This window comes from Perissodus microlepis, chromosome 12 (assembly GCF_051167445.1).
Source record: "Perissodus microlepis isolate ML-2025 ecotype Zambia chromosome 12, ASM5116744v1, whole genome shotgun sequence".
Classification (NCBI taxonomy): Eukaryota; Metazoa; Chordata; class Actinopteri; order Cichliformes; family Cichlidae; genus Perissodus; species Perissodus microlepis.
In genome coordinates, this window is record NC_140472.1 from 27,021,912 (window position 1) to 27,043,202 (window position 21,291).

The 21,291-nt window shown below is 37.9% G+C and overlaps 2 protein-coding genes across 2 annotated transcripts; both read left to right on the forward strand.

Moving 5' to 3' along the window:
• Window positions 1–2,796: 2,796 nt before the first annotated feature.
• On the forward strand, window positions 2,797–17,604 carry mthfd2l (methylenetetrahydrofolate dehydrogenase (NADP+ dependent) 2 like). The gene is made up of 8 exons (XM_084945944.1): window positions 2,797–2,977; window positions 4,307–4,491; window positions 4,707–4,829; window positions 6,575–6,727; window positions 9,110–9,217; window positions 12,988–13,080; window positions 16,119–16,244; window positions 16,379–17,604. Exons 1-8 carry the CDS (start codon window positions 2,835–2,837, stop codon window positions 16,492–16,494), a joined length of 1,047 nt encoding a protein of 348 aa, XP_084802070.1. The 5' UTR covers window positions 2,797–2,834; the 3' UTR covers window positions 16,495–17,604.
• A 98-nt stretch (window positions 17,605–17,702) lies between these two features.
• On the forward strand, window positions 17,703–21,219 carry epgn (epithelial mitogen homolog (mouse)). The gene is made up of 5 exons (XM_084945949.1): window positions 17,703–18,747; window positions 19,006–19,134; window positions 19,431–19,551; window positions 19,678–19,833; window positions 19,925–21,219. Exons 1-5 carry the CDS (start codon window positions 18,714–18,716, stop codon window positions 19,977–19,979), a joined length of 495 nt encoding a protein of 164 aa, XP_084802075.1. The 5' UTR covers window positions 17,703–18,713; the 3' UTR covers window positions 19,980–21,219.
• The last annotated feature ends 72 nt before the right edge of the window (window positions 21,220–21,291 follow it).

Below are 21,291 nucleotides of genomic sequence, written 5' to 3' on the forward strand. Positions count from 1 at the left end.
ATATTTTTATATGTAATTGTATTTGTAATTTTTCTTCCAGCAAGGCAAAATGTCATGGAAATTAGTACTGTCACATCACAGCAAGGAGGCCCTAGGTTTTAATCTGCCTCTCTTGTTTACATTGTCCCTGTATACTCCATCTTTCCCCCACAGTTCAGACATATGTAAATGGCCTGTATTTGTATAGCGCTTTACACATCCAGTCATCCACCCATTCACACACCCATTCACACACTGGTGATGGCAAGCTACATTGTAGCCACAGCCACCCTGGGACGCACTGACAGAGGCGTGGCTGCCGAACACTGGCGCCACCGGGCCCTCTGACACAACGGGTGAAGTGTCTTGTCCAAGGACACAACGACCAAGACTGTCCAAGCCAGGGCTCGAACCGGCAACCTTCCGATTACAAGGCGAACTCCCAACTCTAACCCAACAGGTTACATGTTGGGTTAATTAAAATGTAAGTGGCTGTGCCGTCCAGGGTGTATTCCCCTCCCCCACATATGACAGCTGGACAGCTGGGATAGGCTCCAGCCCCACCATGACCCTGAATTGAATAAGCGCAAGAAAATGGATGGATGTGAAACGCTGACATATGCTAAACGTCCACTTCTCTGCTGTTTATGTTGCAAAACCAACATGTGCTTTAGGACAGCTGACAATTATGGTCTTGAATAAATACTGCAAAAAAGTAAACAGTAGCATAAAGCATGGAGGGGGGGGGGGGGGGGCAATGGGAAAACCCTTAGTGCTGAAGTTATGTGCAAACACTATACAATGAGCACCTTTATCTTAGCGTCCTCTCCAGGGAACATGTATGATTAAGAGCAGACAGTGAGGCTTTCTTCTTGACTACTATGGACTCTAGACACCTATCATCAGTTCTAGATGTTCATACTGTCAGGTACCGCACACAGATTGGACAATTTAATTCTTACATTTTTAGCTATTTTAATTTAACAAAGAGATAGATTAATATAGCAGATATTTGCTGCCATCTAGTGGAAAAACAGGACATATTTCACTGACGATGGCTGTTACAAAAAGTTGATTCAGTTGGCTATGTTGTGTCCAAATGAACAGAATCAGCTTTTTGGGATTTCCTTACCTGGGATGATTCAGCATGCATCAAGACTAACAATGGTTGCTTTTCTTTTTTGGTCATCATTTCCTTTATTGCACTATCTTCATAGCTGCATGTGTACAGTACCTGTGGAACCACACACCTTTCTTTTGACAAGGATGTACGAAATAGAGATTTTATCTATTCTGGGAATGTAGAGGCACTACAATGATTTTATAATTATGGTAAATGGACTGGTTCTTACATAGCGCTTTTCTACTCTTCTGAGCACTCAAAGCACTTTACACAACTTGCGCATTCACCCAAGCACATTTTCTTAGTGCTTTCTAACTAACATTCACACACACATTCATACTCCGATAGATGCATTGGAGAGCAATTTGGGGTTAGTATCTTACCCAAGGATATTTGGCATGCAGACTAGGGGAAGCCAGGAATCGAACCACCGATCAATAGATGACCTGCTCTACCGCCTGAGCTATAGCCACCCACAATTAAATGATGCCTCACAGCAAGAAAGTCGTACATTCGTATCCACTTGATGGCTGAGGTCTTTCTATGTGGAGTTTTCATGCTCTCTCTGTGCCTGTGCAGGTTCAGGACAGACAAAAGACCAGCTTTTCCATCATTTCCAGTTTTTGTGTTAAGTTAAGCTACTCAGGTGTTGATGGTAGCTTAATATTTACCATACAGACATGAGCTTGGTATGGATCACTTCACCTAACAGACCAGACGAAAAAAAAAAAAAAAACCCAAAACAAAACAAAAAAAGGGTGTCCTTTTACTCATATTGTTTCATGCTTTGAATGTCCATGCAGAAAATCCTTTTATCCCTGTCCTACATGTTGAGACAATGTCCCACATTGTGATTCACTTTAACTGAACAATTGTGAACACCTGACTCTCTCTAGAAGCATGTGGTCGAAAAAGAGATGTGCTGACTGATAGTGTGGAAGATGATTACCAGAGTTTGATCTGTTAAAGCTCTACATAAGGGATCAGTGCTAACGGTGGTTAGCACTGTTGCTATCACTGCTGCCTCACAGGGACGAGGTCCTCGGTTCAAATCTGCCATGTGGAAGGGGCCTCTCTGTGTGGAGTTTACAAGTTCTCCCCCTAGCAGCATGGGTTCACTCCAGCTTCCTCCCACAGTCCAAAAACATTCAGTTAGTGGGGCTAAGTTAATTGCTGATTCTAAAACATCTGTCTGTGTGTTAACCCTGTGGCAGACTGGGCTCCAGGACAGCTGGGATAGGCTTCAGGCCCCTGTGACCCTGAACTGTATAAGTGGAAGATAATGGATGGATGGAATATAGGAGTGTACAAAGACTATGGCTTGAGACTATACATACTTTAGCTCATATGTGCTTATTGCAATCAGATAAATTACAGCATATTCGTTTTCCCTATACTTAAACTCTAACCTGTATAACTTTTGTGAGCTTTTAGCCAAACATTTATCAAAATTTCAGACTACACACACCACTCCATTATGGCACAACCACACTCTTTGACCCTCATCTAGTTTATTGGGCTCTGGCCTCCCTGCTCACATATGGGCCGTGTTTGCCATTACAGTTGCAGCTCATTTCATGAATGCACTCCCAGGCAGTGCACACAACAAAGGAGGCCAGCTCTTCCTCATAAGCCAAAAGATGTGTAGTAATGCAGAGTATCATTCATCATCGTCTACACGCTTCCCTGCCCCCTCTCGCACACACACACAGACACACACACACACACAAACATGGCGGCCTCTGTTTCACCGCTACGCTCCTCCTTCAGGATTTGTAGCCCGTTAACGTTACACCATCACTGCTGCCGGGCCAAACTGCGGATGCACAGAAAATGCGAGAGTCAAAAGAGACATCTACACGAGTCGGCGACGAGGTAAAATGCAGCACGTCTAAAACAATGCTGGTTTTTCTTTTATTATACGGCATCACTTTGCGCAGGGCTGAGCTACGCTTCAGGTCCGGCGAAGGCGTGCGCAGCGTCACGTGTCGGTGGGTGGTGATTGACAGCCTGTTTCGCCGTTCACGAAACCTGCGAGTGTAAATTACAGTACAAATTGCAACCATATTTAAAGGGACTATTTTTTCAAAAGACGTGACAGAGTTACATAACCGGCTCACAGCCTCGCCGGCTGAACACAACGCGCTCTATGTAATGTGGACTGTAGCTGTCACCTATGGTTATACCATATTTAGCATATTTATAGCACATTTAAGAACACATAAAATTGTGGTCCCTAAATCAGATGCCTTAATAAAATCCTCACTGGACACTTGAGAACATCTTGCTATTTGTCAATATGAACCTCTTTTTACCTTCAGATCTACTCTAATTCTTCCTGGCACAGATTCAAAAAAGTGTCAAAACAATAAGTAGAGATTTTGCTTCATATTGACCGGAGAGCATCACAGAGTTGCTGCACATCCATGATGCAACACTCCACATCTCAAAGTTGCATTATTGGACTGAAAGCAGTGACTGTGGAGGCTATCTGGCTATCTGAGCACTGACTCACTGTCATGTTCAAGAAACCAGTTTGAGATGATTAAAGGGTAGTTACGGATGTACATAGTCAGCAACAATGCTCTGGTTGGCTGTGGTGTTTAAAGAATATTCAGTTGGTATTAAGAGGGCAAAGTTTGTCAAGGAAATATCCCTCACACCGTTACATCACCGGAAGCATTCTGAACTGTTGAGACGAGGCAGGATGGATGCATGCTTTAGTGTTGTTTATGCCAGGTTCTGACCCTACCATCGACTGTTTTCAGTCTACAGTTGTCCAATTTTGGTGAGCCAGTGTGAATTTCAGCCTCAGTTTCCTCATCTTAGCTACAGGAGAGAAACCGGCTGTGGTCTTATAAGCTATGTTACCGGAAGTATTCACTCACTTAGCCAAATCACTGAATTCAGGGGTCCCTATCACTTTTGTGGCGACAGGGGTATAAAATGGCAGGTCATGGGTAATAGCTGTCAGTAATACGAATTTAAAACCAAGAATATCCAAAAGTAGATTCTGGTCATCTGGATGTAGCGTTTTCAGTGGGAGAAACGTTTCGTCACTCATCCAAGTGAGTTCTTCAGTCTCAGCTGACTGCAGGTCAGCTTGAAAAGTGAAAAGTGAATTTGTCTCTGTTAAATTCATCTTTCATCTTTTCCGCAGTGTATTAGTGCATTAATTCATGTGTTTTCCCTTTATCTTTCCAGGCATGCCGCTGTGGTGATTTCCGGAACAGAGTTAGCTCGTCAGCTCCACAGAGAAATCCAGCGTGATGTGGAAGATCTGGTAGCTCAGGGCAACATGAGACCACACCTAGGTGTGGTCTTAGTGGGTGACGACCCAGCCAGTCACACCTACGTTAAGAACAAGACCCGCGCAGCCAGCATCCTGGGTCAGATATGAGCAGCGCATGCATTCTTAAACGTGTATTCATAAAGTATTACATGCATTTCTACACAGATACATATGTTCAGACGCACTTGCTTAAGCAAAAGTAACATACATTTAAAATAATCAAAAATAAAACAATGTGTATTTAAAATAATCATGCAAAAGTTCCCAACTACATCTTCATGGTTTAGGTATATGTGTTTATGTGTTCTCCAGGTATTTCCAGTGATACAGTGGTGCGGCCCAGCACAGTGTCTCAGGAGGAGCTGCTGGAGCTAATTGACAAGATGAACCGTGACTGGAGGGTCAGTGGCTTATTGGTGCAGCTCCCACTTCCAGGTGAACAAAGGCACCACTGCTCCAGAGGTGTCCTCCATGACATCATGTTAACTAGTCTTTACAGTTGTGGTGATTCTGCTTCCATAGTCGATGGATATTGTGTGCATAAAATTTTATACATACAGAATATGTATTGGAGTGATTTCTGGTGACTGTGGAGCCCACATGACTGCAGTGAACTCATTATCATTTTTAAGAAACCAGTTTGAGATTATTTGAACTTTGTGACGTGACACGTAATCCTGCTGGAAGCAGCAATCAGAAGATAGGTACACTATAGTCATAAAGGGATGGTCAGACTACCCAGGTAGGCTATATAGTGTTTAAACAATGCTCTGCTGATACTAAGGGGCTCATGTCGAGTTCTTTTTCATTTCAACATTTTTATTTCAACATGTGAACAATATAGAGGTACATTTAGAAAAGAAAATAAGAGAGAGAAAAAATACTATACAAAATACATACAAAAAAAGGTTCCGATTAATTTACATGTTGAAAGGGAGTGGGAAGAAGTAAACACTTATTTAATCCCACCCCTTTGCCATAAATTATCAGTTAATATTTAGTCAGCTTCCATACTGATATAATTTGTAGTAAAAATAGTGAACAGATTTCTGATATACTATATACTATAATATCACATCATGAGTTTTTTTTTTTTTAATTAATTAATTAATTAATTTTAAATAGAGACATTCACTTAATTTCAATATTTTCCTTTTCTTTATAGTTTGAGAAGATCATATTTTTATAACTCTTTTTGAACAGTTTTATGTTTGGACATTGCTTTAATTCCATATTCAGACTGTTCCATAGTTTCACTCCATGAACAGAAACACAAAAGCCTTTTCTTGTAGTACGTACCTTCATTGTTTTGAAGTTACAAAAACCTCTTAAATTATAACTTCCTTCTTTCAAATTTTATAGTTATTGCCGCAGACCTCTGCACAATAGCTTAAGTATGGTGAAACCAGTGAACAGTATAGAATATGAAGTGATGTTCTGTCGAATACCTGCTTTGTCTTGCTTAGTATTGCAATGCTACCTAATACTTTGGAATGAATATATCTTACGTGAGCTCTCCAGTTAAGTTTTTCATCTATTATTACCCCCAGAAATTTATTTTCACTGACTCTTTCAATATCAACACCATTTATTTGAATCTTTGCATTTGTATTTAAACTACTATTTCCAAATAACATAAGTTTAGATTTATTCAAATTTAATGATAATTTATTTTTATCAAGCCAGAACTTCACTTTACTTATTTCATTAGTCATATACTCCAATAAATTCTGCAGATCATCACCAGAGCAAAAAATGTTTGTATCGTCAGCAAAGAGAACCATTTTTAATACTTTGGACACTTGACAGATGTCGTTAATGTACAAGTTGAAGAATTTTGGACCCAAAACTGACCCTTGGGGTACACCAGAAGCAATGTCCATACATAAGGAGCAACCACCATTTAATTTCACAAACTGCTTCCTGTCACCTAAATAACTCCAGACCCAATCTAAAGCTACCCCTCTGACACCATAACGTTCCAGTTTTCTATTTATATATCATGATCTATAGTGTCAAATGCCTTTGTCAAGGCAGACAGAGTTCTGACCTTATCATCTGAATGCTGAACAGGCGTACTTAACAAAGTCACTTGTGAGTCTATTATGTTTCAGTTCTTTGTACAGTTCTTCACATGATATACAGTACCTGAGCTTATGTTCTGCTCCCTCTGATTTTAGAGCACATAAATGAGAGAGCAGTATGCAACGCCATCGCTCCAGAGAAGGATGTGGATGGCTTCCATATTGTGAACATCGGTAAGCTGTGCCTGGACCAGAGATCCATGGTGCCAGCCACTCCTGCAGCTGTCTGGGAGATCATCAAAAGAGCAGGTATGCCTCCCAGTATTCTCCAAAGCATTTACTCAACTTAATATCTATAAACGTTTGTCATGGCTATTTTTAGCCTTGCCATTCACTCTGTTTTTTGAACCTACGATGGCATGATCCCTAAATTTGAACTGAATGTTCAGTTCCAAAGCATGTAAAGTTAACTCTAGAAGCAATAGCAGAAGTATATGTCCATTTCTATGCATCTCAGATCCACTAGGTGGCGCCTAATATCCTTTCTTCCATCTAAATCTAAATTTCATCTGTTCTTTGACTTTCATTAATTTTAACATGAAATAAAACTATAATGTTTCAGAGTTTTCTGAAAAAGTGTGAAAGTTATTTGAAGTAACGTGTGTAAAACTTTATATTTAACAGATGTTGTTATTAAAACATTTGAATAAAATAGTAGGACGTTAGTTCTTAAAATAAGACTATTTTTACTGTGATGTGAGAACAGTGTCTAGAATGGCAAGAAACCCCTTGGTTAACATACAAAAGGAGTGGGGGATGGAGGTGCGGCTAAGCCTTGGCTGCCTTTGAGGTTAGTTCAGTTGTAGTAGGAATGCTTAAGGGTTTTATATCATCATGAAATCAGCTTATCGGCTGTGACAGAACTTTTGGAATCCTCCATCCCACATAGTGCTGAAGCAGATATCTCTTTATAGATTACATTGAGAGCTGAAGGATGAAGGGTTTGGCATAACTCAATCGTCTGTCTGAATGACTGGAATGTTTCAAACACTAAGTTATGGAAATACACAATTTTGATGAACTTGAACACTATACACTATGTGTTATTTGAGCTTGGTTTTGGTTTCAATGGTGAAAATGGTCTGAGAGAAGTGTGACTGAATTCTTTAAGCCTTGTAACAAACCTTTCTGCTGGCTCTATTGACCCAGCTAAGGCAATGCAAGCGAAAACAGATGCAAGTTTTTAATAATTACTGTATTCATAGAAGCTAAAATATTATCCAGTACCCCAAATCACTGGTTTAAAAAGTAATGGCTCCTGTTAAATAGTTATCCATAGAGTCATAAAAAATAAGGTTTTCACAGGACTCTATGCTGTCATTAAATGTGGCATTGTGCATTTGCCATTATTCCAGAAATCTTGTGGTTTGTTGACAAGTAAGAGGCTTTCTCCTGATAAACATTGCAGACAAGCCAGATATGTTCAGTCTTTTGTTAACTGAAAGGTCATGAACTTTAACATTTAACACAGTAACTAAAGTCTGTAGAGCCTGAAATGTAGGTCTTGAGTTTTTACAGTTTCTCTGAGCACTGCATGGTCTGACTATGGGGTGAATTTACTGGGATATACTGTGAATAATGTGGTATTATACACCTCAATTCTGCTTTTATAGAGGTCATCACACTTGTTGATGAAGTGCATTTGATTAGGTACCCGTTTGCTATTTACCTTCTTAATTCCTATTAAACCAGTGGGGATGCATTTAGTTTATCACAGGACTGCATAGAGTCCTTCAGAAACAAGTCAAACAATATCAGAGATGTAAAGCTTGAGTTTTTATATTCTTCTGAAAGGTTTTAGGGATTTCAAGATACATTATTGCAAAATTTGGAGAAGCCTTGAGGTTCCTCTGGAGTTAGTAGTGTTTTTACTTGCCAGCCTTCTGTGCACGTCATTTATGCCCAGTATCTGTTGGATTGTGGAGTTACCGAAAGAGATACTAGATGACACAAAGACCAAGGAAGGAAAAAATCACATGAATCTTTTTCTTGTAACTTTTTTTGACATCATAGAATGATTCATTGTTGTGCTCTTTGGGATATTTTGAAACTCTGGAAGGATTTCAAACTTTATAGACTTATCTAGCTTAATATTCTTCTTCCTTATCACTTCTGAAATTTCTGGTTGTTACCACATATTGTGCTGCTGGTAATTCCTTTTAGGCAACTTCACACTTCTGAAAATTGTTTTTAAGCCATGATTTCAGGCCTGGGTGTGTCCAGTCCAGCTGCAGCCGGTTATCACCTTTTTTTTTGACTACAAGGGCAAAAATCTTTTTTTCTCACATATACTTTGTAATATTAAATACTCTTTCTGCTTCGATACTTAGATTTGTTATTTCAAACTATCACTACACAACAAGCATGCTCAGGTTGACTTTTTAAAAACTGGACAGAATTTGGTATAACATAAAAAACAAATAGAAAACAAGAAGGGTTTAGATCAGGTTTAGCAGCATAATTGGTATTTAATACAAATTTCATCAGTAAATTGTGATAGTGGCCTAATTGATGACACCTATATTAACTTTTTAATAGTTTTTGCTTGACAATTTAGCTTCAAGGAGAGTCAGTTTCTCTCTACTTGAGCAGTACAGTGAATCTAGCATATTTTATCATTTCTCTGTGCAGGTATTGAGACTGTGGGGAAGAATGTCCTTGTCGCTGGTCGCTCCAAAAATGTTGGAATGCCCATTGCAATGTTGCTGCATACTGATCGCCATCATGAGCGTCCTGGAGGTAAGAAAATGCATTTGGATGTCTGTGTGGCTTTATCTGCAATCTGAGTCAACATTGTAATAAGATTGGCGTGCTGCTCTTTGTAGGATTGGTGTTTCACCATTGTGGCTTTCCCTGAAGGATGTTTGGTGTTTGAGCTTTTGCCAGGATGTGAGCAATAAATTAAAGCTTTACTGTTTCCTCACCTTTTTAATCAAACAAAAAACTGCTGATGAATGTCCTGCTGAGGAAGAAAGAAAGAAATCTGGGAGTGTGAAGGAAAATCACAGGGTGAGACTTTTGGCACTGGAAGACAGATCAGCACCTTATAAGGGTGCAGGAAGAAGGGATTGGATTTGGAAAGGTATTGCATGTTCAGATGAAGCAACAAGATGTGCTTAACATTTCAAAGTAAAGTGTTATTGCAGGCCAGAACAACACAAATGGGAACATAACTCACTCAAAGCTGCATACCAAAGAAAAATTAGGAGATCAAAACACTGCAGTTGTCCCTAAAGTCATCGCTAAAAGGATAAAACGTTCTTTATTCATCCACATCAAATTAGGTCAGGGGACTGAAATATGCTATACAATTTCTGAAAGTAAATGATTGAGACCCAGTCCATATCTTTCCAAACTATGTCGTGTGGTACATATTGCAAATTGAGAACCATTTTTAAGTTTTTGAAATCAGTAAAAGAACACGCTATTTTGAAATTTGAGTCTTTTAAAAGCTCTTAATGGCTACTGCTGACTTTGTAGCTGAAATTGGTTGCACTGTTAAAACATATGAGTTGTAATGAGTTACTTGGAAACATCTATGCCAGGGTTTTAGTAATGCAGTATGCAAAAACAAACTTAAAGGCAGGTATAACTTTATGGAAATGGTGTTTTACAGGATAATAAGAGTTATCTTTTGAAACTGTACATATTTGTTTAACTTTGCCTTTTACCTTTAGAATCACTTGGAACTGCACCAATGCTATTTGTTTATTTAGTTAAACATAAGCATAATCCTAATTAATTTCAGGTATGTTGTGCCATCCTTATGTAAAAAATCTTTTAGTTTTACATTATATTATTATTGTAAAGCCCATAACAGAAAACTGTATTGTTTATTCTATTGGTAGCTGCGTCATCTATTACCAAGTTTTGTCAGTTTATTAATCATCAGTGATTCCTGGATGATGGATGGTATATATAGTTAATGAGAACTTATAATCTGTAAGAACTTGTTCTTACAGATACTTGGCAATCTTTAAGATTGAACTTATGAACTGGTGCAGCCAGTTCCAGGTCTTCTGAGCCTTACACCCAGATCAAGATTAACACATATTTGTGAGGCACGTGACATGGACAGAAGAAATAGAAAGTTCTTGGTCATAAGATGATATTAAGGAGAGGAGAGGAGAAGAGAGCAAATATCAATGTATCAATAACTATTCATATGTCATAAACTCCAGCTTCCTCCCATGGTTCAAAGACAATTGGTCAGTGGGGTTTGGTTAACTGGTGAATCTAAATTGCTCATAGGTGTGAATGTGAACGGTTGTCTGTCTCTACGAGTTACGCTTGTGTTTCTGTTTGTCAATCAGATCAATGAGTCTGGGTTTTGCAGTTGCGAGGAGAACGGTACTTGTCTGACTGCTTTGTGGTGTGGGATTGTTTTTCAGGAGTTGGGCTTGGCCACTTAGTTTCAGTGAAATTCTTTATCATTTTGTGGGAACAGTTTGGGGATGGCTCTTTCCTGTTCCAGCATAACTGCGCACCAGTGCACAAATCAAGGCCCAGAAAGACATAGATGAGCGAGTTCGATGTGGAAGAACTTGAATGGCCTTCAGAAAGTCCAGACCTCAACCTGATAGAAGACCTTTGGGCTGAATTAGAGCGGAGACCCCAAACTTGTCCTTCAAAATCAGTGTCTAGAAGCATAAATGTGCAAAAATGTACATGCACATACCTTCAGGTAATGTCAGGAATTTATAAATCATTTCAAAGAGTCAAAAAGAAGCGTGGAGAGGCTCAGAATCTAAGGTATTTGAGTTCCATTGGAACGTTTGCACAGTGTGGGATGACTTGAGTTTCCCTGTCTTACCTGACACAAAGAATCTTTTAAAGCATTGTCACAAGGAGGAAGAGACACATCCGGCGCAAAAAGAAACTGATAGATACCACACGGATGCCTTAAGTTGTGGTAAAACACTCCCAACCAAATATTGAGTGCATAAATGTACAGATTTTTCAGAGGTTGGACATTTTTGTATTGAAAATGTTTTTTTAATGATCTTATTTTAATGTTCTAACTATTCTGATAATGCCAGATACTGGATTTCTGATGTTGAAGAGCTATAAGCCATAGTCAATAAAATTATAACAAAAAAGATTCATATATTTCACTTTCGAAGTAATGAATATCTGATAAATGAAAAAAAAAAAAAATTTCTGAATCAAATTACAAGACTTCAAAAAGACAAAATCTGGTCAATGAGGTACCAGAACTTTTTCTGTAACTTTAAAAATGTATTACTTACAATTTAAGTCAGATTTCTTTCAGCAGCTTTTTGTTTACCATGTAGAAATACAGTTAAATATGTAATTTCTTTACACTGTCAGAAAGGGGAGTTTCACTGGGCCGAAACACTGAAGATCAAAGTCGGCTATATGTGGCCCGCGATGTAAGATGAGTTTTACACTCCTCTTGTACCTGGTTATTTCAGGTGTATGCATTTTATAAGAACGTGACACTAAGGTGGACTAACTAGTTCTTGAAAACTAAGTTTGCAAAGAATGGCAACTGAATGTGTGCTATGTAACTGGATATTAAACAGCAAATATACAATAAGACTAAAAACAAACTTTCCTATTTTAAAAATCTTCAGTCCCCAGTAAGTGTTTTTTTTTTTTATTCCAAAGGGAAGTTGAATAACCACATTGTTCATAGGTTTACAACACGAGTTGTATAGCTTCACACACATTTCTTCTGGTATGCGATATGCAGGTTTGCTGTGCTGTGACTTGCCTTTTCTTCCCTCTCGTTCTTATCTTCGCAGAATACCTCCGTGGATTACAGCAACAATACTGGTCCTAATACAGTTATGACTTTGCAAGTTGCTCTGACACACCTAAACGGAGATTAAAGTTACTATCACGCATGCTGCATTTCCTCATTGTGTAATGTCTGACTTCCCCCACCACTGTCTCATTTTTTTGTAAAGCTGTAAGAGAACAACAGGTCTCACAGTAATGAAGCAGAAAGAAGAGAATATTTACACTTTAAATGTATAAAAACACTGCTTAGCAGAATCAATATTCTTCATTCCCACAGGAGAACCTTAATTGAATTAATTAATTGAAGGTTAGGTTTTGGCCACATTAACTGTTTGCTGATTATCAACATTAGCACTAATAGCCCCCAAAATGCACCTCCTGTCAGTACCTGAAGAATGATAGACTGGGTAATAACTTGAAATATTCATATTGAGTAAAAAAAATCTTGCTTCTGGCACTTTGAGCATGTAGAGACACCAGCCTTAGAACAGTTTAAAGGAATGTCATTGACAGGATAACCTTCATTATCAGCATTTTTAGAAGTATTGAAAGATGTCCTTTCATGGTTAATTTGCCATGTTTTGGCTAAGTAAATTTTTATACATATTTTTAAAACCCTGATGTGGCATTTTATTCATATACATTGAATGTAGCAGGTGATGTAGGTGATAGATATCTCCGAGACCAAGAAGTGTAAACCAAGAAGTGGTGGATTAACCACAACGTGTCCTTTTTCCTCTTAGGTGATGCCACAGTGACCATTACCCACAGATGTACTCCAAAGGAAAGGCTCAAAGAGCTAACCCGCCTGGCTGACATCATTATTGCAGCAGCAGGTAAACGTATCAGGACAACAGTAAAACATATCTGTCAGTTTTTTCCACAACTAAAGAACTACCGAAGTGACATATGTCATACTGAACAAAACGTCTTTCAAATTAATGGAGTGACACGTGCAAACTAGTTCAGGCAGGCGGTTTGGGTTGTCCTGCATCTTGCATTCATAACAACCCTCACGTTCGTCATGTAATTCGTCACCATTTACTTCATTCAATTTAAGCTGAAAAATTTCCAGTGTTACCCTGTGTTGTGTCACTGACACTGCTGCCATGCATCACTGGCTGTTATTTCATCACCAGCGTCTAGCTGTAGGCTCCAGCGTAATGTTTATGAGCTGCTGCTGTAATAAATCAACAGTTTCTGGTGTGAGTTGTCATACTAACTGTATTAAGTATTGCAAAACGATTCATAGGAGTTAACATCACATCAACTGGCTGTACGGTTACAACCAACCATCACTGTCATAATTTGCTAATCTGCCAAGGCATTTCTCAGTCTGTTTTGGTTGAATAATGTCACTGTTTTTGAAAAATTGATATCAGTGATGTCATTTTTGTCCAAACAAGAGTCAAAACTAGGAACTTGGGATCACCTGATTTTCCTCAAACAATTAGTACATTTTCACTCATTATTCAAGTTGTGCTATTCGTTATTTTGCCCACTAAAAATTGTTCAGCGTGTACTGCAAAGAAATGTATCTACAGTCATGTGAAAATTAAAGATTTGTAGGATTTGCAATCCTGTGAGAAACTAAGTACGCCCTTAGTGCTTTCACAGGAATTAGTGCTAATCACTTGCTCATCATCAAGTGTGATCAGCTCTGTAAAAGCAGAATTGATGGGTGTAATAACAGTGCCGCAATCGTCACAGGAGTGCGTGTCCCAGTAAATTCACCCCAAGTTTAGACCATGCACAAAAGAAACTACAAAACACTACAGAGCTACACCTCAGACTCTGCAGATCTCAGTTAGCATGTCAAATGTCATTGTTGTACAATTAGAAAAAGACTGAACAAGCATGGTTTGTTTGGAAGGGTTGCCAGTAGGAAGGCTCTTCTCCCTGAAATGAACATGGCTGCACAGCTTAGGTTTGCAAATCTGAATCTGAACAAACCAAAAGGTTTCTGGAACAATGTCCTTTGGACAGATGAGACTAAACTGGAGATGTTTGGACATAATCCACAGCAGAAAATTTAAAGAAAACCTAATCAGCCCAACACCTCGTATCAGGTAGAGATCTGATGATTTTGGTTTGTTTTGCAGCAAAATGACCTGGGCACATTATAGTCCTTGAGATGACCGTGAACTTTCTATACTAAAGTATTCTAGGGTGTATGACACCATCTGGCTGACCGCTAAAGCTTTGCCCAAACTGGGTATTACAATAAGACAGTGACCCCAAGCACAGCAGCATATCTACAACTGACTGAAAATGAAAATAATCAAGGTGTTGTGTGTGAATGGTAGTTAGAAAGCACTTCAAAGCATAGAAGACATTGCCTTTATGAATGGGTGAATGTGGCTTGTTGTAAAGAGTGCTTTGAGTAATCAGGGAGAGTAGAAAAGTGCTATATAAGAATCAGTCCATTTATCAACTAAAGCAATATTGTACATAAGAGTGGGACAAAATTCTGACACAACAATGTGAGAGACTGAGAGTCATTCAGAAATAATGACTTCAAGTTACTGCTACTGATTGTAGTTCTACGAGCTACTGAATCATGAGGTGTACTCACAGAACTGCAGAGAGTTCTATGAAAACTTTCCTTTTCACATACTGTACGTTGGCTTTTACTTACTTACCTAATCTGTAATAGGCTACTTGTTTGTATGCAGTCATTATTATACTGAACTAGGGTATCATTTGTTTTTGCTTTAGAGAAACTGGATTAACTCATTTAAAAAGAAGAGTTTAAAATATATTGAGAGCAAACATCCATATTTTGTGAATTATCTTATTAACCCTAGTTTTTTGGATAGAAAACCCTACATTAAGAAAAGCAATGCCAGTTATATGGCATTACTAAAGAGGTTCTACCCTCCAGTGTGCATTCCTTTCCGTCAGTTTCAGATTACTTTTCATGTGTTGGAACAGGTGTACGTGGATTTATGTTGGCTGATTATGCAAAAAGGAGGAGAGGTTGTGAAAAGTGCTCACCAGCCCTTACTTGAAGCGAGCTTCTTGGAATCAAAATAATAAAAGGCGACATTTCCGCCTGTTACTCTGCCCCATCTGTAGGCATTGATTAAAACTTTCTGGAAGAACAGTAGTGGTTTGTTTGTTTTTTGCGTGCTGGAATGTGCAGCCGTTAATCAATACAGGGCTGTAATATTAGATGAAAGATTCTTTATTAACGCAATGCAGCGATGGGTGCCATGTCTTACTCCATTTGTCATAAATGGGCTTTTTCCTGATGAGTCACACCTCAATTTCTTTTCATGCTGCAACTGTTTGGTTTAGATTTTGAAGTACTAACTGCATATACATCATCTCTTTCAGCTGTCTTTGTGTCTTTTGGGAAACGGCACGTGTTTTGGTTGTGTTAAAAGCAAAATGTATGCTGAGGGATTAACTGGTTGTGTAATCTGTAGTAATTGCAGTTAATAGGCTTGGCATTTAGTTTTGTTATACCCTGTCATGGAAGTTTTATGCTGGCTTTATATGAGCAGTTCTAGTTTAGCTAGACAAACCTGTTATTTAATTATTTAATTATCCAACTGAATTTGGGGCCCATTATTAATTAACAATAATAAATGTGTGAGGAGATCAAATTGATTGTTATCAAATATGATGTGATGATTATTTGAATATTTGTGTTTTAATTCAGTTTTAATGTCCATGGTTAACCTGACAAAAGAACAATCAACTGTGATTCCAAAGATTCTTTTTAGATTTCATGAATAATTGATCTGTTATTGATTTCAGTACTTCCCCTAACACAAGAATAGGATTTAAAAAAACATTTTAAAGCATTTAAAGAAAACGTTTCAAAGTAGTTCTCGTTTGTCACCATAACCTTGGTTTCTTTACGTAGGTGTTCCTGAGCTGATCACAGCAGATATGGTGAAAGAAGGTGCAGCAGTCATTGATGTGGGTATAAATCGCATCAAGGATCCAAACACAGGAAAACTTCGGCTCATTGGTGATGTGGACTTTGAGGGTAAATGAAAAAGAAGTTAACTGTGTCACAGTTTCTTCTATACTGCTGACATTCTGAAAACAATGTATACCTGTCTGTCGACTTTATTTTTCTTGGGAAACTGTCTCCAAGTCAATTGTTGTGGCATGTTGTAGGAGTGAAGGAGAGAGCAGGTTTCATCACACCTGTCCCCGGAGGGGTGGGTCCAATGACGGTCGCCATGCTGATGAAGAACACTGTGACTGCTGCCAGAAACGCACTGATGCATTAAACACACACACACACACACACACACACACACCTACAAACCTACACCTACACACACACACACGTGCACACACAGTATAAAGATATTTATTTTAACAAGGGCAGACATCATGCAGACATGCAGATATAGATGCATACATTTATATAGGCACCCGCACAGGCAGACCACCTGCCAAACATCTAACACAGTTTTATTTGAACATCTGTGAACTCAAGACTCAATACCTGCTGGGAAATCTACTTGATATGTATTGCGTTTATAATATTTATTTATTCATTTATTTATTAAGTTATTTATTTCAGCTTTCACTTTTTAAGAATTTATATTAATATTTTTTCTACTGATGTAAGTTTGGTTCATTTTGAGCATAATGAAATAAAAACATTTCAGTTCCAAAGTTTTTTTCTATTTAGTTTTTTCATAATTTCCAAAAGTATTTTGTTGTGTGTTTGTTCTGCTTTTGAGTGTAGTGAGACAGTAAAGCTCAACCATGATTAAGGGTTATGCATCTTAAACATTAGGCTGTTGATTCCTGATCTAACAGACAGCTTTTCATTTCCTTATCGCATCCTCTGCAATGCCTCAAATCCAAAAATAGGAAAGTTCTGAAAAATGAATGTAACCAGTGAAAGACATTTCATCTTTTGATCGTCATAATAATTAGATAATTATTCTATAGATTTCTGTATGGCTATCCATTTTCCTAATGCTGGCACTAGGTGCTCCACTGTCTTAAGGCTAGAGGCAGGCCATCTTGGACTACTTGTCAGTTTTGCCCCCTTCCTGATTTCTCAGTTTTTTTTCTCTCCATATTTGTCACACTTACATGTATCAGATGTTAACACGAATTTTAATAATAGTCAAAGATAACTCATGTAAATAAAAATTACATTTTAAAATGATAACTTCATTTATTAAATAAGAAAAAAGCTATCTAAAGCTACCCGGCCCTGTGTAAACACATCTTCAGCTAATTCTGGACTCTATGGCGGACAATTTATATTTGAAAATGATATCTCATGCTCCCTGAGTCACTCTTATAATTTGAGCTAGATGAAGCAGCATTGCCATCTAGAAATGTTCCTGTACTATAAAAGAAGAAAAGAAAATCTACTGATGGAAAAGCCTGGTGATTGAGTATGTTCAGGCAACCGCCTGACCTCAATATTTGGGAACATAATATTGCTGAACCTAACCGTAGAGCAACTGAAGCTAACCTAGTTCATAACACTGCCCCCACAGGTATGTGTGGTAAGCCTTGGGCATGAGTAAATATAAATGCATCACTTCATCTGCCTCTCTTCTTACCCTGATGTGTCCAGTTAGGCTGTTTCCTCTGATTAGCCTCACTGATTAGTGGTTTTGTTAAGTTGCCTGAATTAATGTGGAAATGCTCTTACTTTCCCTATTAAACAAAGCCATGACCCACATTTATTCTTCAAAGATAATAGTTCACCATTATCTTTATGTAGTACAAGTTAAGTTAAGTACAAGCTGTTTCAGGTAGCCATGGGACAGTAAAATATAATGGTGGCTCCACACCAGTTTGCAATGCTGGACGCCCTGCCTTATGCAACCCCCAAAGGATTTGTGTTTTCTCCCCAAAATGAAGCGGTTGTTCGGTTGTCAGGTGAAAGTGTAAACCATATCACTTTGGAGCCACCTCCTTAAGGTGATAGTAAAAAACAAAAAGCAAAACAACAAACAAAAACAGTAAACACATAATTGAAGAGTTCATCTAGAAATGCTTGGCCCCCTATTAAATTTTTTGATAAAACTTTTAATTACATCTAATTCTAATGTGCTGTAACCTGTCTCTATCTAATTCTCTCTTCACGTGTTAAGAGGCCAAAGAAAAATAAAGCTTCCATTGTGATCACGCCGATGAAAAAAGAGAGGATTTCCCAACATCCGCTGTCAGTGAAGCAACTTTACTGGACTGTGAAACTGATTGAAAGTCACCCAGCCAGTGCTCTTCAGAAGCACTTGCCTCTGGGGATCTCGTGCCTCCCCCATACGCTTTGTCTCTGCATGCCTATGAAGTAAATGACTTGATTCAAGTCGAGTATCAAAAGGAAATACTTTTCATTTTTCAAAAGAAAAAAAAGTCTTCAGTGTTTTGATTGGCTGTGAAAATCTGGATAAATAAGCTCAGCACAGACCTGTTGGTCACACCTGTGCAGGCAGAAGGAGCTGAACACATCACATCACCAAAGGACAACATGGTCACACAAAGACAGACGTACCTGGAGAAACGTAAGTTTCCAGTTTGTTCTGTGATAGAGCCATGAAGCAAAAAAAAAAAAAGAAAAAAAAGAAAAAAGAAAAGAAAAGAAAAAACCTTTCAAAATAAAACTTTCATAAAACTTAACCTGGGTATTTTTTATGTATAAATGATAATAGTAAAGGAAGAAACTTGTTAGGAAAACTGAAAAATGCTTTGCTACATAGAGTAAAAATAAATAATCTATATATTTAATATATTTTTTATATTATTTTCTTTGTTTTTTACAGCGTTTCTGCCGGCAGTGACGGTGCTGGTGCTTTTGGCTGCAGCAGGACATTCTGCAGTGGTGAATGATAATCTCCAGACCAAAGCACCGCCTCTGTCAAACTCATCTCTGACCACTCAGTTTAGCAACAGTGAGTGTTTTAAGTTTGAGTTTGTGACGGTGAAGACACATGGCATTACAGTGCTTTATCCCTGACATATATGAAATCTACAGGGCCCCAAATGTCCCCAATGACGTCACGATATATGCTTGTTAAGTTGTGGGCACAAGGTTTAAGGTCTTATAACTGAAGCTTATCTGCAGAAGACCGGTGTCAAATAATGCTGCCTGTTAATCAAGGAATTAATAATAAGAATGAATAATTAAAGTCATATATTTCTGTTCAATTTTTGTTTATGTTGATTGTTTTATTCTCCCTCTCTGCAGGTAGCATGGAGTTGCCTCAAGTCCTACCTTTACACAAGCCATGTAGAAGCGAACATGCTTCTTATTGTGTAAACGGTGGCAAGTGCATGTATCCGCAAGACAGTGACAAACCTTCTTGCATGTAAGTTCTGCAGTATCAGACAGTATCCACAGTGGATTTAGTTAGTAATGATCTGTATGAAATTCTTTTACGTGTTTGTTCATGTTCACTTTTGGAATGCGCTCACATATTTTCTCTGATCTGCAGCTGCGAACCCTCGTACAGCGGGCCACGCTGCATGTTTGCGGAACCAATTCGTGGTGTTACTTTGCTTGATGTAGGGCAAGTCATTGGCATTATTTTCGGGGTGTTCATACTCATCATATTTCTGGCGACTGCATTTTACTTCTTTGTCTACAAGAGGTGAGTATCCATAGATTTTCGCGGTGTAATAAAGTATGCAGGAATAGTGGCAGTTCCATTTCTGATGTTGTTTTTGTGTTTCTGTTTTCAGGTGTACAGAATCGACGGTGCCAATAAAATATGCACCTGCTAAGACCTCGGTGTGAACTCTGCAGCTCACATTTGCTCATGCACCACCATCTTCAACATTTCCCCTTTCAAGAAAAGACAAACCACAGCATTTCATAAGAGTGAATCATTTGCAAGTCTACAAAACAAATAATATGATGTATAAAAAGCAAAAAAAAAGAGAAAAAAATTCCCTTTGACAACATTTAAATGGAAACACTTGACTGTTACAAGAGGTTATTAACAAGTAAAGAGCAAGCTCTATCAAATCTAACGTTATTTTTTTTAATGATTGTTTTATTTTCATGTAAAGAATAAGAATGAAAAATTGTGTATATTTATTGTAAAATTATGTTAAGTAAATTATTATAAATTATTATTTTCTTGTATTTAAAGTTTATTTTTTAATTAATTACAAAAGATATTTGTGTTATTTGAATTTCACTTTTTGCTACAGCCTTTTTACAATAAATATATTTTTGCTTTGATAATTGTGCGTGCCAAATATTTGACAGGAGATACTCCATTACCATTTTGATAAGGTAAAGAAGAATTTTTAAAACTGCGTAATGCCTGTTTGAGTTTCACTTATTAAGCTTTTGAAACGATAATGCTCACTGATCCCCAGACAAACTGTAAATGAGCCATTTATTAAGCCTAAAAAGGCTGCCCAAAGTCTAATTAAACAACAGGTTAACTTGTAACACGATGCTGTGAAAGGCTAAACATGCTTGAACGGCATATTTAGCCATGAAATATGATGATAAACTGGTCCCATTCTTAAACGGAGTAAATAAGCCCAAAGTACAGTAAAGGGTATAAGAAAAGTTCGGTAATTTTAATTAGCAGTGATTAATGCTAAAATCTGCCAAATCAGTGTACCACCTAACTCCTTTACTCCAGATAATATATTTGCAATATATTTATAATGCAGCCTTCACATATGTATCCAGTTACCTATGCCATGTACGCTATATAATAGCCCTATCCCTGTCATGTTACAGAACAATTTTCCACTCACGCAAATAAGCTTTTATCAGTTTGGACGTTTCATAGGGTGTCTTTCTACTACTTTTCAAATGATATGGGATTTAAATGGTTTGCTGACAGCTTTTTGTTTAGTTTATATTTTACTGTGGCCACACTTTTGTCGATAATGATACTTACAAACGCAGCAAGAGCCAGACTGCAGAAGAACAACATATTATGTGTTTTTTTTCTGCTGCGATTTATCGATCTGCATGAAAAAAAAAACAGATGTATCTATAAAAAGTCACTTTGATTGGGGCTTTTTTTTTTTTATTGTGCTGTTATTAGCTTTAGTCAGTTATCTGAAAATTTCTATTACAA